At 38.3% G+C, this 27,839-nt stretch overlaps 1 protein-coding gene across 2 annotated transcripts; it reads left to right on the top strand.

Moving 5' to 3' along the window:
• Window positions 1-1,065: 1,065 nt before the first annotated feature.
• Window positions 1,066-27,839, top strand: IL1RL1 (interleukin 1 receptor like 1). 2 transcript variants are annotated; one of them, XM_071569971.1, is made up of 11 exons: window positions 1,066-1,153; window positions 5,905-5,975; window positions 7,733-7,934; window positions 8,207-8,375; window positions 8,458-8,620; window positions 10,093-10,161; window positions 12,057-12,189; window positions 12,278-12,435; window positions 19,967-20,110; window positions 22,229-22,387; window positions 26,282-27,839. In XM_071569971.1, the coding sequence occupies exons 2-11, from the start codon at window positions 5,909-5,911 to the stop codon at window positions 26,626-26,628; spliced, it is 1,611 nt and encodes a 536-aa protein (XP_071426072.1). In that variant the 5' UTR covers window positions 1,066-1,153; window positions 5,905-5,908; the 3' UTR covers window positions 26,629-27,839. The 2 variants fall into 2 exon arrangements, with proteins under 2 accessions (XP_071426072.1, XP_071426083.1); XM_071569982.1 differs by lacking the exons at window positions 19,967-20,110; window positions 22,229-22,387; window positions 26,282-27,839 and adding an exon at window positions 14,155-14,383.

Raw genomic sequence — 27,839 nt, 5'->3', positions numbered from 1 at the left:
TCCAGGCAGTGGAAGTTAGCTTTACCTGAATATATTTAACCTTTCTTGAGAGTAACCTGGCGTGTTGTGGTTAGAGGATGTTGAACTTATCACTGAATGTAGGTGGTTATTCTAGACCTTTTCCTGAGTCTCTCACATCAGGAAATGAGAAAGACCTTGATTCTGATGAAACATCACAAACCTGAGTAAGGAGTAGTTTGTGAGCTTTTCATTGTAGGCGTCTGATCTGACCTTGACTGGTTGACCAAAGCATTGTGAAATTTCATTGTTTCAGGTGGTTTGTGTTTGGTTTTGTTTTTTTTTTTTTTTTTAAATCTCTTTTGCATTTTCTGTGTCATATGGGAACTGTAACCCCCAAACCACTTCAAAGGAAGTGCTGTACCAGGAACGAGGGAGAACATGGGTGTGACATCAGTACTGGCGTATAATGGATACATCTTTGTGTATTGATGTAGAATTGCTGCATACTGACAGTAGAGTCCCAGGAACACTGAAAGGGACAAATGGTATTTGTAACTCTGCCAGGAAGAAAAACAAAAGAGTTTGAATGAGCACAGAATAAAATCTTCTTTCCCTCAGAGACTTAATTTAGCTGCTGGTACAGAAAACAATTTTCTCAGCAGCTTCTTGTCCAGCTTAGCTTCAGTGAAGCAGTTTCCTTCACTAAAAACTGTCCCTGATTCACCAGGGACTTTAAGAGCTGTTCTCAGGGAGCTTCCACTTGACTAGACCAGGCAAAACTGTCACTTGTTTTCAAGTAAAATCTTTTTCAAAGCAGCCTCTTCCATCTGAGTGTCCTCTCTTTGTCCTCCCCAGCCAGGAGATTTATTGCAGTATAATTGTGCTAAAATGGAGTAACTTGAGATTAATAGAAAACCTATGATAGTGGTAAAGATATCTGATTGATTGGAACTGTGAGATGCCTTCTCTGATTGGTACTTAAGGTAAACTACTACAGTACTTTGTATATTCTGCTCTATTCAGTGGGAGGTGTCTCAGAATGAAACTGTGTATTTTGCTACAGATATGAACTGCACAAGCCAGATAAAACCAGTTCCCAGTAATATCTGGTACAAGCTAAGCAGAGAAATCGGTGCAAAAGACCCAGTCACAGAGAACAAGCCACTTCTCTGCTTTCTGAATTTTCCAGATGGTAGGTCAAATTTTTATATTATCATTTATCAAAAATAATTGAAGTATTTAATAAGAAAGTTCATTTCAGTTCACTTATGTGCTCCTTTATCTCAAGAAATCATATTAGATTAAAATAGTGGACATGCTTCTATGATAGACAATGTTGGGACCAACATAAAGATTTACCTTAAAGTGAAATGTATTTAGAAATGGATTTGCCCTTAGCTTTCTGCCATAGTTTTTCTCATTAGTGAAAGACATAGAAAATCTTTACTGAGCAATTGATTTATCAGAGTTTGATACATTTATGTACTTTATTTCTTCAAAATATTTTGTAAGAATGTGTATATCAAATCTAACATTTTCACACTTTAATATTGAAATTCCTAAATTTTACTCTTACATCTGTAACTAGTGTAGTTGTTGACTCTTGTGAATGCTGGAATAAGTTCAGTTTTACTGTTGCTATTTTGATACCCTGTTTTCAGTCAGAATGGATTTTCTGTTTACATGAAAGAATGAAAATAACTGTTAAATGTTATATGGGCTCTATGTTTTAGTAAACAAATCTCACACAACTGCTCTTTCACCATATGTTTGTATTGTAAAGTCTGCTAAACTTTTTAAAGCAGAAATTGCAGTAACATTTCTAAATTTTGTTAGCATGCAAAATATGGTGCCTTTTTAATATTAGTCACTTTTTAAAACAGTGATATAAACATTTTGTTGTCAAATACAATTTTGGAAAGAAAATCAGATATATGTTACTAAGACAACTACCTTTGGAGAAGCAATGAATTAAGCCTTGCAGAGTACTGCTTCTGCAACATACAGGGTGGGTTCCCAGTTCTTTCACCTTCCTTTGATATTGGATCACTAGGAGCTAGGCTTTGATATACTCAGATAGTTATCCCAAATTTTGGATCTAGTTCTTTTGCAGCATCACAGTGAAATTTTTATTCTGAGCTATAGGAAGAAAGAGATTTATGGAAAATATCTCCTTATCTTTTTTGAATATTGGCAATCTAAATTTATGGTATACTGAGGACCCAAAAGTCTGTTATGCAGGTTTTATTTTAGATGAATGCAATAAGACAAAAGTTCTAAATAAATCTGGAAAAGCAGAAAGAAAGTGCATAATTATTTCCAGAAATTATAGCTTTTGTTTCCTAGAGCTTCTAACTACAGGAACTTCTTCTGACTGTGGGACATGAGGTGTCTTACTGTCTTTGTCTTGTGACTCAGAATACTATTTCATTTGACCTAAGGATCATGGACGTATGGATGCTTTAATTTTGCTCTGTGCAGGGTAATGCCACAAGCTGTAAGACACGATAAAACCAGTCCTTCCCTTGATCTTTTCTGTCTGGAACTGCAACCTCAGCTTTGGTTTGTACAGAGGCAATTTGGTATTTGCTAAGGACTTTGGAAAATGCAAACAGAATAACATTGTTCTTTTAATTGCCTGAGCTCTTTGTATTTTCAGGGAACATTCCTCTTTAATTAGAGACTCATATATTGTCCATGTTCATACAAACAAACTCTACATTCTACTTAAACTGCTTTCAGTACACAGCAACTTAAAAATGGAGGGAAAATCAATAAAGCAATTATCAAATATTTTGATGTAGACTCATAGCCCAGTATGTGTAAAGTCTCTCAAAGACATATTTTTTCAATAAACAGAAGACTAACTACACCAACTGGCAAGTATGGAGATAGGAAATTATAAATGTCTTACTCCTGAATCATTCTGGCACTTGTTAGAAAAGTTTTCGAGAGCAAATAATTGGTTCATTCCCTGGACAAAGCTGTATCTCAAAAAGGGACACAGCACTTCTCACAGCTTTCTGTTAAACACCAGACTCCCATTTCTAGGGCTGCAATAAAGGACTTGCCAGTATCTCTGCTAATAGTATTTCTCTAATACACAATAGACACATAGAAATAAAATATCAAATGAGAAAGAACCTGATTTCAGACAGTCTCCAAACTTAGTCTATTAAACTGATTTTTCTTTGTTTTGCTTTTTGTCTTCTTGCTGAGGTATCACTTGCTTAAACAAAATAGCTCTAAGAAATAGTAGGGCAGTTGGTATAACTGCAGGTATACCTTGTTGGGGACAAATATGTTCCTGGAACAGAATCCAACACTTGCTGGGAAAAGAGTCTCAGCAGAGAAGGAATACTCTGTGTATTTTTGGTCTGTGGTAGTGTTAGAAATAGTTTCAGGAACCAGCCTTATGCTCTAAAGGATGAACAAAGACAAGTGCTTTGCTGTGCTGATGCTGTGAAATTTGCTGTGTGCTGTTTTGCAACATATCTTTCTCTCCTGAGGGTTTGTCTTATCTCAGGTCACTCATGAACCCTGTTCTGGACCAGCTTGTTCATTTCTTCCAGGGCAAAACTCTTGATGTTTGTTGTGTTCAAAAGTATCCTCTAAAAATCTATTCACTTGGCCTAAGGTTTCCTTGGAATTAAAGAACTCAATAAACTTGCACTTGTACGTGGTGCTTTTGTCCAGCTCTATTGAAAGTGAGTAGCTCCTCTCACGCATTGTTTCTTGAAGCTTCTGGCTGGTCACTCACTTTCTGTAAAAGACAGGTGTGCTGGTTTAAAGGTAACCAGCAGGAGAAATGAACCCAGCTCAAGAGAGATTATAAGTCAGAGTTACAATTTAATAAAAATATTACAATAAATGCAATGACACAAAGAGAAATTGGTTTTAACCCACAAACCCCAGAAGCATAGCCCAGCACCCTGGGGCACAAACAGAATGGTGTTCGTTAGCCCCTGTGATGAGCGCCACGTGGTTCTTCTGAGTCCAAAGTGAAAGGAAGTGAAAAAACTGTTGGTGCAGATGACAGTCACAGTGTGGTCAAGAGTGGTGGTCACAGTCCTGTCAAGGTTCTGGTCCTCCTCTGGATCTGATGACTGGTTCCAGAGGTCTCCAAACCACAAGATTATATACCTTCAGGTTCAGGTGGGAATGCCACTACCTCCCCCAGTGCAGGGAGTTCCACAATGGGTGATCTGACTCTGTGAGTCATGGGGTATTTTTGGAACTGTTGACGGCCCATTGGCAGACATGACCCCTCAGGCTGGGTGTGGAGGTGCTAACGACTTCCTGGAAGGGAGTTATCACAGCTCTTATCTCACAGGCTTCTTTAACATTCAGCTTACATCCTGAGGGGATGGGTGTGCCCTGGGCAGCTGCTGCAAATGGTCCATTGTTAATAGTTAATGGGAAATTACATAGTGGGTGTAGAATACATTAGATTTGGTCACAACCACACAGTGATAAACTGGTCCTGCCTGCTAAACTAGGGACAACAAGGCATCAGCCTTGCTATGACTTCAATGCTGAGATGCTGCTTTTTTTGATCTAAACCTCATCTTTCCCGTGATTTGTAAATATCTCTGCATAATACCTACTCTGAAATTCTCACACTTTTCTAACACTAAGTTTTGTTATTTTTTTTCAGAATTTAAGAGTAACCTTCTGGATATTATTAAACCTTCTAAAAGCAAAAAATAAGCTGGTAATATTCTGAAAGCTTAAAATTGAGTTTGTTCTGAATTTCAGATTTGGCAAAAATGTAGGTCTTGATAAGGTCTGTCCATCTTTATTTAATATGGAAATCTTTGGCACTGAAATAAAATTTCCTTGCCATAAGTGTGACAATGGTACTTTCATTTCTTGCCTGTTTTTCACTACTCCTCTTGGACTCACCATCTGTAAGATAAATTATAATTAATTTCTAACTTGATTTCTCCTGAAAGCTTGTCAACTATCCACAGTACTGTGGGACCACTTCTTACTCATACTTGATAATAGAACCCCCTGCCCTGTGATCTGCAGAATAGCAGTTCAAGGGAAAGGCTTATTAATGGTAAGCAGAATGCTTAAAGCTATGTAGTATAGCTGGATTGCATGCCTGCTGTCTCCTGAGATATTCCTGGGTTAGGTGAACATAATGTTCACAATCAAACAATCAGTTTTTCTAATAAAGTGGTTTGCTGTAAAGTTCTTGAGCCACACCACGAGATGTGAATTACAAGAAGGTGCACATCAGTTTCACACAAATGAAAGCATCAGTGAAACACAGAATCTGCCCTACTGTTGCTATAGGAGTAAAATCTATGTTCCTTTACCTACCTTTCCAGTCCATTTCTTCAGTTCCCTTTCAGATTAGGATTTTTGATGGTACTCATTGGTTTTGTTATTACTGCTACACACTTTCCTAGAGGAGCTGTCACTGAAAACACCTCCACTTCTATAGAAAGCCAAACAGGTATTGTGCACCTAAGCATTTGATTAGATGTAAGCTTAATTCAAAGACAGAGAATATATTTTCCAACCCAGGATTTGTGCTTTTCTAAGTTGAGGTATAATCTTTCTGCACAGTACTTTGAAGAGAATGTCAATGTACATTTAGCTTCCTTAAAAAAATAAAAAGGCAACCAAGTGAAAAGAGGCTTTTGCCTGAGGCCCATCATGGCAGAGTAATTTAATATCTATTAAAGTCATAACAGCAGTTTCAATGGAACATCAGCTATCGCACTGATGATAGAAAAAAGAACATCACCTTAGAGCTGCAAAACTGCTGCTACACACACACACACGGACACATACAGTGTATGGAGCAGCTCACATGATGCAGTGTATCACTGCATGATACCAGTTTTTGTTAGCAGATGTACCGCAACACATCATGACTGATGCATTCAGAGTATAATCTAAGATATCAATGTTTTTCTTTTGGTTTAGAAATATGATGGGATACGTAGATTTGATCTTCCTGTGTACCTTCCTTTCCATTTCCACAACATCTGAAACATGTAAGTCACATTTTAAAAATACTTTCTCATGAGGTTTGTTCTGTAGAAATGTGTAGGCTGCTTCTAAATTGGTAGTTTTATTTTTAAACCTAAAATTAGTGAGTTTATCTCAAGCCACAAATCACAACTTAAAAACTAGTTTTATGTGTTTTCTTTGGATATTAGAACAGAGCAAGTACTGTCCATTTTTGTGACATCAAGTCTAGGTTCTACTACTGACACTTGGCATCTCTGCAAGCAGAAAGAAAAGGGTCTTTTTGAAAGGACTTGAGAGCAGCTGTTGCTCCAGGTCCCAGTGGATGAAGTCTCCAAGAGTATGCTTAAATTTCAATGAACAGGGCATATACATACGCACCCTACTGAACCGCGAATTTCTCTGCTCAATGAAAATGCACTCTAATGGCCCAGATTTATGGGTGTTAAGTGAAAACTGCAATGTAACAATAACATTTCCTGGCACTTGAAGGATGTTCAGAATAGTAAGCTCTTTTTGATGGGTCAGCTCTGCAGACTCAGCTGTATATGCTGAGTAGTGACACAGTGTTATAGAGCTCTTATGTACTTCTACTCTCTAGCTGAGATGCTTATTTATTGGAAAAATGTTGTAAGAAACGATCTCTAAATATTGCTCCATTTTGTAAATTTTACAATACGAATGTTAAGATTAGATTTATTAAGATTCCAAATTTTGCTGAAGAGTTTGCCAAAATAATTTTCCCTGATGCAATTGAGTTTAGATGAGGCCCTTCTTTTTCCATGTCTTCGCTACCCCACAAAAGTCCCCTGAAGAAAGCTGTATTTCCAGTGTGTTTCACCTTTAGTGGGGCAATGCTGCCTTTTCTGACACCCCTGATATGTCCCACTGTCCTTGCAAGGCTGTTGGTTGGGAATGTTGTTAAAATTATAGGATTGGGGGTATTCAAACCCAATGTGGCTAATTTAAGTAACTGAAATAGTAAGTGAGATGACACCTATTACCAGTGAAGATGAACTGATTCTTTGGAAAGGATGAGAGCAGAAGTATTCACCATATAGGGAGACTCACCACCTGATTTGTGCACCTATGTGTCTAAAGCCAGGTGGTGGCAACACTCCCACAAAGTGCCATTTTTTGATAGATACTCTCTATGTTGGTTAGCTATTTGGTTGCATACTCTCACTTTCATGCTCCCTTATCTACTGTAATTCCTCTGCCAATCTCCATCCTTGTCCCATCACCATCCTTTCTCATTTTCTCTTTTTTCTCTTCTCAAAATGCAATTTAACATTCAGATTAGTTTCCGTTTTCAGTAGCCGGTTCACTGTTCAGGTGCCTGAGCACTTAAATGTTTGTCAAAATTGCTTGTTTCAAGTTTCTCTAGACCAGTTTCAGTACTCAAAAATGGAAGTATACTCAGTTTAAAGAATTACTAAAAATGTACATAAGAAGTTCATTATAAGAAACCACTATTTTTTCAATTAAATCCTCGGTTTTTTAGTGTGTGTGTTTGCTTAGAATCTAGGAATTCATGTGTTTGTTTCAGTCCCACACACAAATAACTGGTTTTGGAAACAAAAGATTCCATAGCTCATGGTAAACAAAATTGAAAAAAACCCTACAAACTAGTGAGAATGAACTTGCTGTGTATCATCTCTGAAAGCCCAAAGAAAGGCAGAGGGACATGACTGGCCTACTGATCCAGGATTGCCAAATTCTTCTGTCTCAGTGGGCCAAAAGTTTAATTCATCTGACATTTTAATCTTTTGTTCATTTACAGTTGATGCAATGGAAGGTGAAGCTTTAGTTGTAAAATGTCCCAAATGGAGTTCATCTGTGAAATTCACCTGGTATCACATGGATACTAACAAAATAATCCCTGCAGAAGAGGAGGGATCACGAATATTTTCCTTAGAAAGATTTCTTTGGTTTCTTCCAACTTCTAGAGAGGCTTCTGGAAACTACACTTGTGTAACACATCTGTAAGTGCCACATTGAAAAGTGAAAGGTGTAAGATTGGCAAGAAACATATTCTAATTATTATGTGGGGAAATGATGCCTTTTTTTTCCTAACTTCTCCTAAGTTTTCATCCTGCAATTGCGATTTTTATAACAGATCTTTAAAATCAATCTGACTAAAAATAAAATAATCATCCACAGATTTGTAGAACAAGACTCACATTTTTTTTACAAATATTTGCTATATTCTATATAAAAAGACTATCATTGACATACCTCTATCTTATTTTTAAAGTTCAAAAAATCGCACAAAGTCATTCAACGTGAGTGTGCAAGTGCATTCATACAAGCAAGGAGTATGTTTTCCAAGTCAGATTCGTTACCCAAATGACACTGGAAGAGGAAAAATTGTTTGCCCTACTATTGATAACTACAAGAATGCTACTATTGTCCAGTGGTATAAGGTAAATAAAACCCTAAAAATGCCAGTGTAGATCAGAGTTCTGTGAAAAACTATTTTCAACCAAGTAAATTTTTCTTTTCCAGGACTGCAAACCTCTTCAGGGACAGAGATACTTCAAGGGAGAAAAATATATTTATATTGAGAATCCCACAAGGGAGGATGATGGTTATTACACTTGTCAATTTATTTATACTCATAAAAGAAATGTGTTTAATGTATCAGCAACAAGAATTTTCATAAGTGAGGGTAAGATAGTCATTATGTATCTTTTTAAGATAAAAGGCCAATGTCAACTTAGAGCAAAGGAAACTCCAATTTTACATAAAAGAGAAAAGGAGTTTCAGTTGGTTTGTTTTATGTTCTTCATAAAGCTTTAGATCAGCTTTTTAAGGAGAAATTTGTGGATGGAGATCCAAATGGAGCAAGATGGGGTAAAATCAGACCTGGTCACATTCAGCTTTTTGTTAAAAAGTTTCTGGCGACTCTGATTATGTTCTGTGGTTGGGGTAAAGCTGTCTGGTAGCACTTACTTCTGAAATGAAGGATCTCCTCAGGAGGATGCCACAGTGCTCTGCTTTTAAAATTTGTAGCCAGTGAGGATCATCTGGTGATCACTAGATCACTGATGTATTGGTAGCCTACGACTCAATGCCTTTTGGTCCATCTTGATTATCTAACACCTATTTGATATTAGGTCTGAAAAAACCTTTAGATTTGTTTTGAATGAAACAAAATCAACAAGATGTATATACAGAGAGAAAAGGAGTGGAGCTCAGTGGTTACTGTGTCTTTGTGATTTTGAACATGGCCAACATGACTGAGGTGTGTGGACTTTGGGGTGCCTCTAGAATGCAGTCTCCTAAGGGACGATTTGTATTTGGATAGTGGTAAGGGGAAGAGCACGCAGACACCAGCGCTAGGAGGTTGCATCAACGTGCAAAACTTCAAAATGCATCTTCAGTTCTGCAATCAGATAAGTAGAAAAACAGTCAGAAAGATCTTTTATTAGGGGGCGATTGAGGTTTTGAGTTTGGCTAGTGTGGTTTTTGTTTGTTTGTTTTTGTTTGGTTGGTTTTGGTTTTGTTTTGTTTGGTTAGTTGGGTTTTTTTTGCAAAGGTAGGTACTGTTCATTTGCTGCGGGGACGCACCCAGCTTGTGGGCAGAATGTAGATTTGGAGTCTAGGAGCCATGCTTGTAGTTTTTGCTGCTGTGCCCCGATCTTGGTAGCAGAGTTTGTTCTGAGTATTCTGAGCTGGACAAAAGGTTGATTTGAGCTGGGACCTAGTACAGTAATAGTTAGGATGGGTAATGAGAATTGCTTTTCTGGCAGTCTGGGAACAAGGGTCTCAAATCAGTTTCTGCAAAAGGCAGCTGAGAAAACAAAGCCTATAACTTCATTTGCCTTTTTCCCCCCCTCCACTCTGCAGCAAAATCAGTACTTCGGAAATCCATTTTTTTCCTTGCTCTTTATGTACAAAGGTAAAATTTAAATAAATAGACAGAAAATACTGAAACTATTAACATGTACATACTCCCCAGAAATATTTGGTCATAGGAATAAAACCAGATGATTCCAACAGGCATGTGAAACACTGTTAGTTTGCAATTATGTTTTCTGATCATAAAATATTAACTGTACAGATTACAGACCTTATCTTAAAAATGATTTTTTTACAGGTTTCTAAGATATGCTTTCTTTTCCTTTTTAATTTCTAAAGCAAAACACTCACCTCTACCTCCTCAAATCTTATTTCCAAAGAATAAAGAAGTAATAGAAGTGGAGCTTGGTGAGTACAAACTTTAAATTGTTTTTAAACTGACATTTTGTGATGGCCTAGAAAACATGGGGATTTTCAAGAAGATTTTAATTTTTCATTATAGTTTTACACCATAATATTGACCAGATTTAATTCACTCCAAGCACAGTTGTGTAAAGTTAGATATAACTGATGGGGCTTTTAGGTATTAGTGTAGTTTAAGGGGATTTAAATAACCTACTCTCACTGGGATAGACCAGAATTAGTTACACAGTGAATCATTATGTCTCAGCTGAAGGGGTGACATCTTCCATCCACTTCAAAAGAGGACTTTAGCTAAATCCCTTGAAACTGCTTGATGGTATCCCTTAAAAATGAAGGATGGGCTATTCTTACAACTAGACCTACTTCTTGGTACTTTCAGTCCTCATGTGGAGACAGTGTGTATGTTGAGGAGTGAAGGAGGGCAAGGGACTGGTCGCTGGCCCTGAGGCTGAGGAGCACTACCTCTCTCTTGTCTGTGTTGGCTGGCATTGATCAGACCAGTCTGATCTGCCAGGAAGATATTGGGAGGGCTGAAAGACAGGACCAAAGAGTGAATTTAAAAAGCAGCTGGTTGGAGAGTCCACAATGTAGAGCTTGCTCCCTGCCTCCATTTCATTTAGGCATGGAGATATATTCTCAGTGATTCAGATTCATCTTGGGTAGCTTGCATCATCAGAGCAAGGTGCTTCTGGTAGGATTGAGAGTTGTCTGGGATTTTTGTATAATCAGTGGAGAAAGGTGGACCTCTCCAGCAAGTGACTGAACCCATCTGAACCCTAAATACATAATCCAGGATGCCTGTCTTCCAGGGCAAGTGATGTGAGGCTGGGCCAATGGGAGAAGGGATTGCAATTACCACTCCATTGTTTCTGCTGTCCTACAGCAGCACTGCTCTGGTAGCAAGGACTGCAGGGGCCCACAGCCCTCTCTGAGGTGCTACATAGTGTGCCTCAGAGACTTGCCATGTTGACTTGCATTCCCATTACTTTTTTTCTCTTCCCCTTAGTTGTTTCATCATATTATTAGATGTGAATTAGATGATCTGTGCTCCAGAACAAGATTTCTCTAGTAAGATGGTCAGTGTCTAGTGCTCTGTGGGCTCTGACCACCCATCTGGGACAATAAGTCATCTGGCAATAGAGCAAGTTCACTTTACATATAAAACCCACTTACTGTACTATTGTTTCCTGCTTGCAAAAATGAAGGGATTTCTCCATGCTCTCTAATACCAACTCATAATAATAAAAAGATAATAATAAGATTTGGTAATCTTATCTAAGCCCTGCTTAGATGTAGATTTACAAGGAAACAATTTAACATGTTTTAGTTACACCTTCTTTCAGTGCAATGGTGACTCTTTGGAATAAATATTCCTTAATGACGAATACTGAATAAGTAATGTTCTTGTTTAGTTTTCCTTGAACTGCTTTACTTTACTTTTTTTCAGTTTGAATAAAATCCAAGATAAAACTCTGCACACAAGACTTATGCAAAATAATATGTACTGAAATTTAATTATGTTAGTTTTTCTGTACATTTGTGTGTAAACTAGCATACAATTTCCATATTTCTCAATAGGCAATTACATGCGTTATGCATTACAAGTAAAGTGTACATTGTCTTCATCATAATAAATATAAATAATTCCTTTTGTAATCTTTGGTGTCTTATTAGATCTTTTGCTAAAAATTTCTTTTTACTATTTCTGTTTGAGTCTTTTCTATGAATCATTTTGTCAGCAGAAGTCCAGAAAAATATGTCAAAATTGTTAAGACAAAACTCACAAGTTGTATGAAGATTTCTAGGAAAAGATGTTACAAGGAAAATAAAAAGTACATTTTTCATCAAGGAATGTTTACATCTCTCGGTATCTTGATTAGGTGCTGCTTTATCTCTGAAATGTCAGGCCCTCCTGGGGATTAAGAAACAGCCACTGGCTGCTGTCAGTTGGGATGTGGACAATATCCCAGTGAAACATTGTGATTTTACAAGATTTCATGAAGAAACACATTTGTAAGTGCATATAACACAGAATAATTTTCTAGGCAAACTGTGCCTAGCCATTAAAACCAATGGTACCAGCTCTTTCTCTCTCTGTTAGTTTTGTAGGACGTGAGCAAGAATACTACGAAGAGACCACTTTGAATATAACTGAAGTAAAAAAGGAGGATCTGCAGTCGAATTTCACATGTATAGCATTGAACGCAATGCACAACACAAGAGTCACAGTGACATTACAACTCAAAGCACAGTTTGAGGGTAGGAATTTCTCATTTTGATTTTAACATTTTGAGCTCAGTTTGAAACGTGTTGGTGAGTTTATCTTATTGTTTCAGTTAGTAAGAAAGTTTCTGCTGTTAAGAAGAAAAAACAACCTGCTTCTTCCTCACACATTCAAACCAGTGGCAAAATCCTCATGGCTGGAAGTCCTTGGAGTAAATTCTGTTGTGTATGGGGGGCATCATTCAAACAGTAACAGCAAGAGACAAAATGCACAGAGCATGACAATATCAGCCCTGTGATAAGAATGTACTGTTTCTAGAACATTTCTCCACTGTGACGAACTGTTGTTTCTAGTGTGAAACCATGGCAGAAAATAGGCAAACTTTAAAAATAAGATTTTCAGCTGCTGGTTTGCCAGTTGATTTGCCTTCCTTTCCATACTGAATCCACTGCAGGTCTTTATTTTTTGACTGACTGTTAATTGGTGTGACTAAACTCTTTGAAGTCCCTGTTTATCATCTCTATGTGAGTGCCACTGTGTTTCCTCTGTGCCACACAGAGGTGTGAGTTACGCTTCAAAGGCTTTCCCTTGGTTTTGATTTTTCAATTCATAGTACTAGTAGAACCTTAAACAGAAGGAAAACCCAGGGCAGTAAATGGTGTGGACTGGGATGATCCTTAGGTCCTATGGGAAATCTTTTATTTGATAGGAATAGGCAGATCCATAAGCACTGTTCTGCACATGCTGTGCCTCACCTAAACAATCCACTGTGCAGGCTGGTAGGGCACACCCACATGGGGAGAGCCCTTCCCAAATCTTCGTTCGCGAAGTTTGGCCATACATACACAAGCACTATTGCCAGCACCCCTAGGTTCGATTCCTTTTGCAGAAAATGCTATTTTGTCTGTGAAGGCACAAGAAGCCGCAGTCAATGGTTTCCATTCTTAACCCTTCAGATATGGTGAACCATCAGGAATCATAGAATGGTTTGGGTTGAAAAGGACTTTAAAGGCCATCTAATTTCAACCTCCCTGCCATGGGCGGGGACACCTTTCAGTAGACCTAGTTGCTTGAAACTTCATCCAACCTGACCTTGAACATCACCAGGGATGGGTCATCCACAACTTCTTTGGGCAACCTGTTTCAGTGCCTCACCATGCTCTGAGTACAGAAGTTCTTCCTAATAACTAATTAAACCTGCCCTCTTTTCTTGAGGACCTTAAGAAGTAATGTCAAGGCCTTAAACAGGGATTATTTTTCTATAAGAGAATGGTGAGAAGGGTAAAATCAAATGTATTGTGATCACAAGGTGTACACAGATTCATGTCCTGCAGTATTCTTGACTGTCTGTAACTTTCTACAGGATCATGGTTTCAAAAACTAGATGTGTTTCCTTACCATAGCCAAGGTTAGAAGGCATGTAGGTGAATTATAACAGCAGAGTAACACTACCCCTTTCAGAGGCACGTGGCAGGAGATGTTTTGATTGGATAAGTGAGTGCTAGTGTAGCATCACTCAGGAAGCTGGAAGCACACTAGCTCTGCACTGAAGTATTTCAGTGTGAGAGTGTACTTGCAATGAGAGAGAAGGAAACTGAGTAAGAGTTTCTGCTCACTCTAGTTCAGAAATACAACTCCTTTATTGGTCCTGTATTACAGGCTAGATGAAGGAAAGAGTGTAACATATTCTGTATTCATTCAGTGATTCACTGACTTCTGTTGTAGACAAATCATATGTTGTTTTTTATCCATAGGTCTTCAGTAAATGTTCGTGAAAGCTCTTGACTGTGATCCCCCTTTTGCTGCTGCTGCCCTTTTTTGGGGGGATATCTGTTCCTTCCTCCTTGTTGCTGCTATTGACAAGGTGTCTGCTTCTGCTCCTCAGCACTGCTGTTGTAAGAAGTGCTACTTCCAGAAGTAGCTGTGCTCTGCTCTAGTTTTCTTCACTCACTTCTCACACAGCTGAGCAATATTTATGCTAGAACAGTGACAGTTTGCTTCTTAGAATAACTAAAATGCTGTAGGATTTGCTTGTGCATCTAATCTTGTAAATGTGTAATAAAATTTTGCACTCTCCTTTTTTTTGTGTGTTTTGTTTGGGTGTTTAATAGGGAAAAAATGTTGTGGGTTTTTTTCCCAAATATGTGATTGCTCCTTAGTGTTTCCGTTCTGATTTTTTTAAGGCATTTAGTATGAGTTACATTATCATTATTTATAACACAGATTTGTGATAGGAATTAAGAGATGAATAGGTACGCTGCCACTTACTACTCAAATTAGTCCATTTGGGGGGCATGTATTTAACTGGATAAACAGTATTTGGCAGCATAGATCAGGGAGGAAGCAAAGATACCGTAAGCAATTGCATTAGAGCTCCTTTGTGTACCTACCTGCTCAGTCTTACAAAAAGCTGCTAAAAGAATGATTCAGCTCACCATATGAAAATATTTCTTTCGGAACGAGGAATTAAATTTAGTTTTCTGATCCATAATCAAATACTTTGAGTCCTAGTTCACTGCTAACAATATCACTATAATTAAACCTAACAATTTGCTTCAGCAACAATTGTTATCCACATAAGCATAAAAGTTTCCAGAAAGGAGTGATGAGAAAAGAATGACCTTCTTTCACAGTCGAGAGTGGTGAGAACTGCTTCATTTTGTCTCCATAGAAAACAAAAATGCTCCCTTAATACTACCAGGAATGGATGTCATTGGCAAAGCTGTTTGACATTTCACAGTGAAAAACGTATATTTTCCAGTTTAGGATATATGGTGTGCACACATGTATATGTTCATATGTGTGTGTGAAGGAAAGTCCTGTATTGTGAAAAATGTGTCTATCTCAAGTGTCCGTCTGAAGTGTCTTTTCATCTATCTTTATAAAAAGGAAATAAATGCTGCTAAGAGAAATGAGCTGCATTACCCAAGTACCTCAGTCAGCAGGTGTAATGCAATGCAGTCAGCTACTTTTGGTGTGATTTGTTAGTATCCAGACTACGCATGTCATCTCCTCTAGAAACAGAGAAATCAGGGAAATTATTTCTTTGTTTTATTGGAGTAATTTAATGAGAATTTGACTACAAATTCTGACAGTCTCTGCAGCTGTGTTCTTGCCTCCGTTGAGAGGTGCTAATGTCCCTGCATATTTCAGCTGCTGTTGATGCTGCTACATTAAGAGATTGCTTCTCCTTCTGCTGTGGATGATTTCTCCATTTTTTCTTATTCAACCCCTGCCTAGACTTTGACCACCACTAGTCAATATGGAACAATATGAAACTTCCACACTATTTTCCATCCTTTTTGTTCCTTCTTTGCCTGAAACTGTTTGGTATTTTCTGACTCCACAAACATTTCATGGCTCATAACACCTCTTCATATCTCATTTCCTCCAGATCTTTCAGTACTATATCTCCCTTTTTAATGCCAGAGATGATGATCATACCAGATTTTACATTCTCTCTCTGCCATGAGACATGTCTTGTGTGCTCTGAAATCATCTGTGTAACAGGATCAGTGTGCCTCTGGTCACTAAGGCTAAGGAATTTGCAACCACTTTTAATTCCCTTTTCTTCCACCTTTCATGGCAAAGGCAAAGCTAGTCTTGATAGACGTCTGGCAAGAGACAGCAACTCTTCCTGCCAGGGTACTCCCAGTTGCCCTCCACAGCTGCTTGGTATCTCTTATGCTGAAATATGCCACCTCTCAAGAACAAGAAAATTAATCAGCTACATTGTTCATGACAGTTCAGCTCATTGATAACTGCAGTGGATGATGTTCACAAAAGTATCTCTGCTGGCAGAGGGAGGGAAGCTGTTAGCTTCTGAGACAGAGGCAATGACAAGTAATTGGAGAAACAGTGAATGTGTTATCTCCTGCTAGCAGCAAGGACAGGAACATCACTTCAGCATCCTTTTTAACCTGCCTGGTGGGGAACACATGGTGTGTTTGAACACCTTTCAAGTCCTTCCCTTTTCATTAATATATAAGTTGACACTGACTCTGAGTTTGTTATCTTGATTCAGGGCTTGTTAAATAACTGGAGGTGGCTTTTCATGTCTCTGGTATGGAAGCATCTTATTTCTCCCTGAGCATTCTTCAGTTCTTATTCATAAGGAAGTATAAAATACCCAGAGGACCACAAATCATTCTGACACAAACCCTCTCCTCTGGACAATACCAGAAATTCCAGTCATTCAGAGCAGAGATAAAGTTCAGCCCAAAGCTTCAGCTCTGTTCTTCCTCAAAAAATATTTAATGACAAACCTAACCTTTAGACTCATATTTGGTAGACTGATGTGGACAGGAATTCCAGACTCAGATCCCTGCCTTTACTGTCTGGAAGTGCACCCACCTTAGAAGCCAGAGAAGTTAGATAAAACTGATCTGGAGTTTGTCAGGAAACCCTTCCAAAGTTGCTTTCTGGCTTGTTTTCTCTGGCCTCTCCAATATTGTTCTTGTGAGATAACAGTTCTGTATTCTCATTGCTCTTGGACACAAATAAATAGAAAGCAGCCTACTCATGAACTCTCTGCTTCTAAATGACGCAGCAAAGTCCAGGGGCTTGTGGCACTTGATCTGCATTGTGCTGAAGATAACTGATTTATTCCAGGAAAGTTAGAGGCTAAGTCCACCTTTCTGGGAATTGAACCTGCTCTTCTAGGAAGGCCTCTGTTGAATTCTTGTCTGATGCTTTATGAGCTGCATAAGCACAGGAAATTTATCACTTCTTTTCCAGCCTTAGTCTAATCAGTACAAAACCCAAATATAAACAGTTTCTTATGGTCATTCAACAAATGAATCCATAAGAAACAGTTCTGATGTTTGGGTCATCCCTACCAGGTAGTGAAAGCGGTTTCCTCATTGTGTGTATGTGTATTGACCAGGAAAATGGATCAAATAAAATTGGAATTGATCCATAAGAACATGGTGCCACATAGACATCATGTGACACTCTGAAAAACACAAAATGGCCAAACTTCACTATAAAAGGAACAGGTTGTTTTTTTCTTGCTCATTTCAATCTTATCAAAAGGTGTTTTCCCCAGATCTAGTTCTGGTGAGGTAAGCTTCGTCACAAGCCTGATGTTTCCTTCTCCATTTAAACGGCAAAGAAAAAAAATGTGAGGAGTGTGAAAATCATGTTAGATTTACCTCAAATCCCACTAGAGGAAAGAGAAAATGTACTTGTAAATTCCTCATTTCTATACCTTTTCAGCAGAATTTCTCTGGCACTAATATTTTTAGGTTGCCTCTGTAAGTAATACTCAATATACTGCCTTAATCAATATCTCACAGAGAAGCCCAGGAAACCTGTAAATTGCAATAAAAGAGACTTTTTACTGCTAAATATTTTGTCTTAATTCATGTAGTGCTAAGTCCAAGCAAAACCTCTCAAATTGCTCCTTGGTGGCGGTCAGTGCCTTCACTTGGTAGCACCCTTACTGGCTGCATACAATCTGCAGAATTTTCCAGTCAGTTTTGCTGCCTCTTCTGTAGGGGAAATTGAGACTGGCTCTTCAGCCTGCTGTAAGATGTACCTCCTCCAGTTTTGCTGAATGGTCTCCTGCTGCAGCCATGTATATTTTATGTGTTCTGGAGACAAGGAAGAGAAAGCCCTGAAAGGCTGTTCCCTGCTCTGAATACATAAGGCTTAGCTTGGTGGAGCTGTTACCAGTACATATAATCACTCACCATGAGTTGAAATGCTGTGAAAGACCTTTACAGCGAGGATGCCAAAGGTGATCTATATGTTTGTGTTGCAAAAATGCTTGTATCTAAATGTGTGTGGTCAATGTTCAACAGAATATGTCTCTCAGCTAAAATAATTCTGAAGTTGCAGCAAACTTCAAATGTCATCGTAATACTGAAGAGATATTTGCTTCTAGGGATACTCCAATTCAGGGCATAGCAAAATAAAAATATAGATAGGCCCTTTTATGCAGATGAGATGTACAGTCTGGATGTTTTCATGCGCATTTCTTTGGGGGTAAAAGTTCATCACCTAATCCAATGTCCCTGGAGTATATATTTTATTCCAAGTTATTCCACTGATCTGAATCACCAAGTCCCCAAAGCAGTTATGTCATTACAACTATAGGATTATGAGTTATTACAATTAAGTGGAGAAGACCTTTGGTATCTTTGATTTGCTTAGGAGCAGATTTTTACAATGGAAAAATTGTCATTAATCTTCCCTGCAAGGGAAAAATGAATACTTTTTGTGTAATTGCCGCAGAAAGCCTTTGATATTTTAATTTCAATCTTGGCCATCTGGAATTCATAGTGTTTTCAATACTGAATCCTGGGTGAATTCAGTACATCCAGGACATAGGTCAAGAGTATCTTCTTCAGCTTTATGGCTGTAATAGTCTATGGATTAAGATTTTATCTTTTTGAAGTGAGTACAACATGACCTTGCTTCTACTTTCCCTCATCTCTTGCTAAAGCAGAAATAGATGTTATCTGGAGGACGCACATATGTAGATTGCCTTCTGCTCCATGAATCACAGAACATGAGGAAAAATGAACTGTTGCAGAAATGTGTTTGTCTGGGTTATGGTAGAAACACAACTCTTTTCTCTAAGTGATAATCACAATCATATCTTAGCCTAGCACAGAGCTGGTGATTGCCATCCTTACAGAATCATAAATTCATAGAATGGTTTGGTTTGGAATGGACTTTTAAAGGTTGTCTAGTTCCAACATCCCAGCCATGGGCAGAACACCTTCCTCTAGACCCTGTTTCTCAGTGCCCCATCCAGTCTGGTCCTGAACACTTCCAGGCATGGGCTATCCACAGTTCCTCTGGGCAACCTGTTCCAATGTTTTACCATGCTATATGTAAAAAATGTTTTCCTTATATCTAGTCTGAATCTACTATTGATAAGTCTTCATCTCTGAGGTGAAGGTGGTGAGATTCAAGAGCTCTTTCATAAAGGAAGCTGGAACTAAAGTGGGTGGCTCCTTTCCCATTTTTTCTTACTCATCATTGTTATTTTATGCTCCTAGACCCTCTTCAAAGTAAAAGGCAGGAGAGAACATCGTCTGAGTTCAGCAGACTTTATTTTATTTTTATGACCAGGACACGTTCTGTTTTCCTGCTTCTTTTATGTACTTAGTTCTTATATTGCAGATTTCATTGCATGCACAGGCTTCCTTGTATCCTGTTTGTGCAATCATGACTGAAGCCTCCACTTGTCTGTTTGTGGATGCTTAATGGTTTTCATGTGTAGGCTAAAATATCTTACAAAATGTTTGAATATTGTTCATGGTTGTGTTATTAATACTTTGACAAAGTTACAAAATACTTAAACTTCATTGTCAACTGGGGTATTTAGTATAAGTAGGTCTGGATTCCACAAAGCAAATATTAATTATCTACCGCTTAATATGCTTCTAGTTTAGGGGTCTCTGTGTTGGCTACACAAACTGGGGAAGGAAAAAGCTTTATTGTCTCTGTTTTGAGCTCCTTAAAGCTGAAACAGAAGTAAGAATATGAGAGGCTAAATCTTCAGTTCATGGACTAGCTTCTCTACAGCTAACAACACTTCCCTCTACTTTGCAGTGGCTCTTCCTAACGTCCTCTTGATCACAGGATCTCTAGTTCTGCTAGTTGCAATAGCAGTCTCGGTTATACTTTATCAGTCCTTCCGAGTTGATATCGTTCTGTTGTATCGGGAGATATTTCAGCCCTACTCCATCAAAGATGGTAAGTAAGATTTGAGAAAGAAAGTTTTAAAAAAGCAAAAGGGCAAATCATAAGGACATTAATTTATTTGATAGTTGCTTACTAACTCGAATGACACTTTAATCTGATTCATTGCTTTCTTATGCCTTTAGTTGAGAGAAGTCATACATAGCTCTGGAAGTACTTTGCATTCCCTTGTTTCCTGGGTTCTATATTGGTATGTTACAGAAACGAGGGATTCAGTCCTGGTTTCATAGTTTTTTTGATGAAAGTATTGCCAGAAAACATTTCATGACATTGAAAATCCAATTTACAGTGGTATTAACTGTATTTGTTATGTGGTCCCTAAACAAAGGAACAACCTTTCTGGCTGATGTATTAAAGGCATGTGCTAGAGCAATACAGTTTTTGTAGGCCAAAAAGAAGATGCCAATATTGTGGGAGACTTTTCTGGGTGGAATAGATCCCACCTAATTTTATGGGTGGACTTCAGCTCAAGATCAAGACATCTAAATTTAATTGCATGCAACAAAGGTGCACACATGGAAGCTTCTATCATGGATAAGAAACCTGGAGACTTGGGCTGGTTTCAGTTTACTATAAGCAGATAGTGCAGTTGGAGCTGTCTTAGGACTTAAGTGAGAACCAAACCCCTCTGTAGAGGTAGCTGAAGGGCAGGCAGTGCCTGATGTGATGTGTTTTTAAGAGACTAAATCCAGCTCCTTATTGATAAAATCATCAGAGCTAAGCCGACACTGAGTTCTTGAATCTGAGGTCTAAACATGGGCAAGTAGAATCATTTGGGATGATGAAAACCATGGACACATAACACAGATCTGCCAGATCTTGTAGACTTTTGGAGCAGGGTCTGGAGAGCAGGCTGGATGCTGTAGGAAGTTTCACTAGATGGCTATGTTTAGGCAACTCAGCCGGGCCTCTGACATTTACATGAGAGCAATCTGAATTACTCTAGAATTCTCTCACTGCAATGGCCAGTTCTCCATTGCTTGTGGAAGAAGTTTAGACACCTACTTTTTATGTAGACACGTAAATTACCATTTTTGAAATCTGAAGATGACTCTTACCACAGATGTCTGAGTGGTAGATATCTGCAGCTGATCTAGTTACTTATATTCTCTTTAAAGAGGAAAGAAGTGTGCTTTTTAGGGCAGTGTCCGTTTAAGTTTATTTTAGGATGGAATGAACCAGACTCTGGAAATGCAATTGCATTGTTATTACAGAATCACAGAATCAATTAGGTTGAAAAAGACCTCTGAGATTATTGAGTCCAACCTATGACCTAACACCACTATGTCAACTAGATCATGGCACTAAGTGCCACATTCTTTCCTGAAACACTTCCAGGGACAGTGAGTCCACCACCTCCCTGGGCAGTCCATTCTAATGCCTAGTCACCTCTCCTGTGAAGAAATTCTTCCTAATGTGCAACCTAAACTTTTGCTGGCACAGCTTAAACCTCTTGTCCTGTTGGTGATTACCTGGGAAAAGAGGTCTATCTCCACCTGTGTACAATCTCCTTTCAGGTAGATGTAGAGAGCACAAGGTCACACCTGAGCCTCCTCCTCTCCAGGCTAAACAACCCCAGCTTCCTCAGCTCCTCCTCATAGGATTTATTGATAGGATGGTTTGACAAAGAACCTAAGATAGCAACAAAAGAAAGGATATATTCAACTCCACTGGAAAGAAAGAAATTAAACATTTGAGATTAGAATAAAAATGCTGTAATGGAAAACACATTTGAGAGAAATGAAACAAGGAGCTAGATAAATACTTAACTTGGTACTTGGTTCTGACTGTACTTCTTAAGTAATGGATCTTTTCACTTAGAAATATGATATGGTTGTGGTAATGATGTGTAATTTCTTCATGATGGAAGAATTTAAGTCCTGAGAGACAAAGTCTATTAACAGGCTACTGTATCACTGAAATAACAACTGCAGAGCTTCATCTCTATTTCAAGCTAATATGCATCCATCAATTGAAATCTTAGTCTATGTACTTTGGGGTACTCTTAGATCTATTTCAAAGACTGATATTTTTATTTCTCTTCTACTTTTTGCAATAGACAGCTCTAATTCATGCTAACACAACACATTTTCCTCTTGTTTTGCCTTACAGATGGGAAGATATATGATGCATATGTTATCTACCCCAAAAACCATACCAATGAAGCTAATTTTGTGGAATACTTTGTTTATCAAGTCATGCTAGATATTCTAGAAGATAAATGTGGCTATAAATTGTGTATTTATGGGAGGGATATATATCCTGGAGAAGGTAAGTTTCAGATCTGATAATGAAGTGAATTACTTGTCAAGCTTGAGCAAACTGTGGTTCTAGTCCCTTTTAGGTGTCTGGGAGGTCACTTTACCTTCCTGAGCTTGATGCTCATCTCTTCAGCATCTGGGGGCATCTGCTCTTTCAGGCAAGGTGACCCAAGGGCGCTCTGTGCTTGCCAGTGTGCTAAGAAAAGCAAGGTACAAGGAAGGGGCACAGATTGTCTCTCATCTTGAAATGTGCAGGGAAGGTGACCCCAAGTGTGAGTCTGTGAATCATACATCTGCTCTTTGGATATTGTAACTGCACAGCCACTGTCAGTGCAAAGCTGCAATGAAACCATGTGTGAGTAGGATTGGCTGTCTTCAAGACAAGGAGGAGGAGAAGACCACAAACTAAGTTGAGGAAATACCTTCGCTGTAATCACTCAGTGGTTTTCAATATGTTATGAGTGTGTTAGAGTCACAGGAAGTTCAGCTTCTCTTCACTGAGGTGACCTACTTTCCTTCACACAATTCCCAGCACTGATTCAGGAGACAGTATGCTTTATTTCTGCTTTCTTGTCTTATAGAATTAAATCACATTAATTAATCTGTGCTAATTTCTATATGGACACCTTTACACTATCTTCTGTGACTGTTCTCATCTAGTTGCTATCTGCTGTCCTCCAGAGCTGACTTATCTCTTTCTTGTACTCTGGTTATTCTGTGGACCAGATCTCTCCCTGTCAGTAAGCAAGCAGGAAGCCTAAGCTGGCACATTTTCTGTTACACATTTCTGAAATCATCTGCCTTGGGCCAGGTGTCATTCATCTGCCCTGAGCTGAGACTGGCACCTCTGATGTTCTTCTCTTCTGGCAAATTGTGATAGGTCTGCCTGGCCTTAGGAAAAAACACTGTAAAACAAAGGTCAAAAAAAGCTGCAAAAGTTGCTGAGCCAGATCATTCTTGGATCCAGCACAAGGAGGTAACAGTAGGTCACAGAACTGTCAATGATAAAAACTTACACCACCTCTTCAGGCTGTCAGGGACAATATTTTGTTCCGTTTATTTTGATCTAACCACTCTCAAACTGTGGTTTATGGATGGAAATCCTGAAGAAAACTGTGCATGGCATGCAATTGAGGGGAAGACTGTGGAACTAACAAGGCCTTTAAGAAACTGGATGAAAACAAACACATGCCTTATGAAGACATGAATGGAAGCCTGTAGCCCAGGAGTGACAGATAGAAGACTCATCAAGCCAGCCCAGGACAGTGAACAACTTTTGTTTGACTTGTTTGGTCTGATTTAATAAAATATCTAAAAATGCCAGGTTTTTACCATTGTTCTTTTTCTGTTCTCACTGCTTTCCTAGCCTTTACCTTTTCTCTTTCTTATTCACTTTGATGCCCAAAAAGTGCTTTCACTTGAGGAGAAAAGCTGTTCCAAATCTACCTGCCACTGGGAGCACTTAAAAGTTCTCTTCTTGCAGGCAGGTGGACTTATGCTCCCCACTCTTGTTTGTCTTTTGATCTTGAGCCTTTCATTAGCAGGATTCCAAATCCAAAACCTTACAATTAAAATATTGGAAGCAAAGTTAAACAGGAAATGCCTCTTTGAGCTATTGTGATTCTTCCTAAACACATATCATAGTTTTTAATATTTTTCACTGTGAAACTCCATGTATTTCTAGGAAAACAAAAAAATAATTGCAGTGAGGATATAAAAGGAAATTATTTTTTCAAGAAATGCTATGACTCTTGGTTTCAGAGTAAAGCTTTGTTACTTGAAACTTAATTTTTTCCAGTAAAAAGTAGTTATACAGAATAATTCAAGTGATAAACAGCACTACATAGCTGTTGGATTCCTATTATGCTCCCCTAAACTAGCATTATTTTTGTTTCCTGGTCTTACTGATTAATGGCATTTTCTACATCCTAACAGTGACCTGAAGAGTTGTAAATGCAAATACTACCCAACAAACCAAGAGTTTTCATCAACATTACCTCGACTCCATTCTTCTCATGGTCTCTTTTTCCTGTCAACTGCATTCCTTGCTGCAGAATCTAGCAAAACACTGCTGGAGCCACTGTATCTGGAATGCACAAAACCATGAGAAAATAACAGAGGAATGACAGTACTTCACTGGAGCAATGTTCTGTGTAGCCAAGCTGTCTTCAGAAGTGGCCATGGGCAAAGGACTGGAAAAGAATTTGAGTACCAGGGAAGCTTACATTATACTTCCACTAAGGTACTCTCCTAGCTGGACTTCAGATACTTGATTTTTTTTTGTGTAATAGTTCTGATACATTTTTCTCTCGCAACAGTTTCTGTCAGTTTCTGAACTCATATAAACTTCTAAAATTCGTAGAACAGGCTGCAATGAATCCCTTGGTTAAAGTATTTGTATCATGTAGTCCCATCTCTCCTTTCGCCACAAGTATGGCATCCAAAAGTGGAAGTGAATATCTCCCCAGTTCCATAGTCTTTCAGTCCTGAGCAAAATGGACTGCATTTCAAAACTGAGAAAGGGTTTGTTTTCTTGGTGTTGTGTTTTTTTTTTTAATTATTGTTATTTTTATGGGAGCTAAACATTTGACAGTAGCTGCTTAGCTTCACTTTTCTCACCTCCCAAGATATCTCTTCTCCTAACATCAGGAAAATTTAATGAAAAAGAAGAAAATGAAAGGAGTTTGTTGAACATCATAGAAAGGCAAAGTGTTTTTCAAAACACTCCCAGGGACCAGAAAAACAATGGAGAAGTCACTGAAACAGTTCTCTTCCTGAAAAAGTTGGGAACTGAAACCAGCTGGCATCTCTGAGACTGAGAAGACCCTTGAAGTGGGCTGGCAGCCCCCAGCAAAGGCAAAGAGGAATGACATCTGCATGGCTTGATTTGTTAAATAATTGCTACATTGAATTTCTTCATCTGGGCTTCCACTTCCTTTATTTTGGCCCAGAATCACATGCTGTCACCAAAACAACACCAACTTTCATTCTACAGACCACAGGAGTCTCTTATAATGGAGATAAGAGTTTCACTGGACAGGCATTCATTTGCAGTCTTCCTCCTACAGACATCCCAGTAGGTCATCAGGAAAAGCAGCTCCTGGAGTCTTCATGTAGAGCTTACCAAGCTGGTCCAGGAGTTTCTCCTGTAGCATGCTGGCTCTTGAGTTTCCTAGGTTCAACATCTTCAACATCACAGTCACAGTTCCATTGATCAGGTCTGCCTAATATGGTAGTGGGAAATTTAAACACCTTCAGTTGTGCTGACATAAAAATGCCCTGCAAGTCTGGATCCACCTCTGAAGGGTGAATGCCAACCCAATGCACAGATTAGTGTATAAATTAGCATGCTATAAATCAGAAGAATTAACACTCCACCTGCCTGTAAATGAGCCTCTTAAAAGCAAATCACCCAAAAGTCTCCAAATCACTAGTTTTCATGGGTAAGTATTACAAGATCAATATGTGAAGGACTAAACTTGATAAGACATAATTCCTTACATGGATACCATTGATCAAGCACAAACTTGATGCAATCCAGATCTATAGAACTTGACTGTAGGGCACAGGACCAGAAACTCCTAATTATTCTTAAGAGCAGTGAAAATATTAATATTTCAACCAAAGAAAGCATTTAAAAGGAAGGTTTTGTGTTTTGGGGTTTTGTTTGTTTTGCTTTTCTCTTCCCCCCCTCTCTTTTGGTTGGTTGATTTTTTTTCTTTTTGTGGGTTTTGTGGTTTTTTTTTTCTTTTTGGAAGCTGAAGTCTTCTAATAAATAAACTGTACCAGACTGAAGTGAGACAGAAGTTATTTCCAGTTAAAAAGCAACAAAAATAAAGTGCCCAAACACAATAGAGTTCTAAAAGAAATATTGGAGTCTCATAATTTTCTTGTACATTCCTAGATACAGTCAGTGAAATTGAGAAGAAGATGCAGAAGAGCAGACGGCTGATCATCCTTCTAACATGCCAGCTAATTAATTGTAAAGAGCAGGCTTATGATCAACACATTGCTTTATACAATGCCCTCATTCAAAATGACACAAAGGTGATCCTTCTGGAAATGGAGACAATTGGGACTTATGGGAAGCTTCAGGAATCTCTTAGGTTCATTATTAATCAGCAAGGTACCATCAAATGGAAAGAGCAGCACACTGTGCTCCCACAATCACCCAATTCTAAGTTCTGGAAACAAGTGAGGTACCATATGCCAGTGACACTCAAGTCCTCACACTCAGCTAACACTGGCTGAACAGTCTGAAAATACTGATACTCTATCCGGATGATCTGCATGCCTGCAACTCTTTTTCCTTTCAGAAGGTACATGATTTTACAGTCTGGAAGTCTGTCTGTGTTTTTTGAACTTTTTCAGTTGAGTAATGATATGGTCTAGGGAACTGAGGGAAGTTTTTATAAGTGTGAGAGTTCTGTGTGGGGAATTTTGCATGAAACTAAATGTACCTGTACTCTTTCTATAAATAGTTGTACAAATAACAGAAAGTTTTTATTGTGAATAGCTGAATGCCTTTCAGGTTTACTTCACATTTCTAATGGGGTTAATCAAACATAAATGCCTTGTCTATTATTTGACTAGAAAGTATAACGTGTATTATGCAACTAGAAAGTATAACGCTACGCTTTTGTTAACTTTATTTTTGCCACTTATTCCTTTTTGATTAATAGTGATACCCAAACCATGAAATTTTTGTTTTCCTCAGTGTGGATGCCTCATTAAAGGCTCTTTTGAGATTTATGTGAATACAGCATTAAAAAATGCAGTGTTATGGGAAATAAATACAGTGATATATACTCATGTGCAATTTTGATATATTTTATATATATATAAATCAATCTCAGAAGAAGGGGACATTTTAAATCTTTCAGGTACAAAAGGCTATGCTGTTCCTGCTATTAGTGCTCTTGGGCACATGGTGTGACTCTTGGGGATGGTTCTGTGCAGAGCTGGGAGCTGGATTCTGTGATCCTTTTGGGTCCCTTCCAACTTGGCATATCCTGTGATTCTGTAATCTTCAGATAGAAATAAGATTTTAAAATTTAGGGTGGTGTTTTGGACACTAATAGCATTCCCTTAAGCTATTGACAAAGTAGACTGCTTTGTTATAACAAGAAATATCCACTTTTTTCCCCTTGCTTTGACCTCATGCCTGGTTATATTTTCTTCTCATATGGAATACCCTCAGATAAGAAGGTCATAACTGAATCTCCTTCTTGTTCATGGGAGTATGAAAATGTGTCCTAGTACAGATAACTCTGCAAACTTTAATCTTTTTAGTTTATTAAAACCAGAAAATTTCTTACTGTCAAAGAAGGCTTTATTTTCAGCTTCAGGTTTGGAACAGAATGGACTTAAAAAGCAAAAATTTGATGCAGAACACCTAGTGTTACCAAGTCCAGGATTACAGTATAGGCAACTTCTTTCCTTTTACTGTAAGTTTTTGTTGA

Source organism: Pithys albifrons, chromosome 1, assembly GCF_047495875.1.
Source record: "Pithys albifrons albifrons isolate INPA30051 chromosome 1, PitAlb_v1, whole genome shotgun sequence".
In the NCBI taxonomy this organism is placed as follows: domain Eukaryota; kingdom Metazoa; phylum Chordata; class Aves; order Passeriformes; family Thamnophilidae; genus Pithys; species Pithys albifrons.
This window is presented reverse-complemented; position numbering and strand designations above follow the sequence as displayed.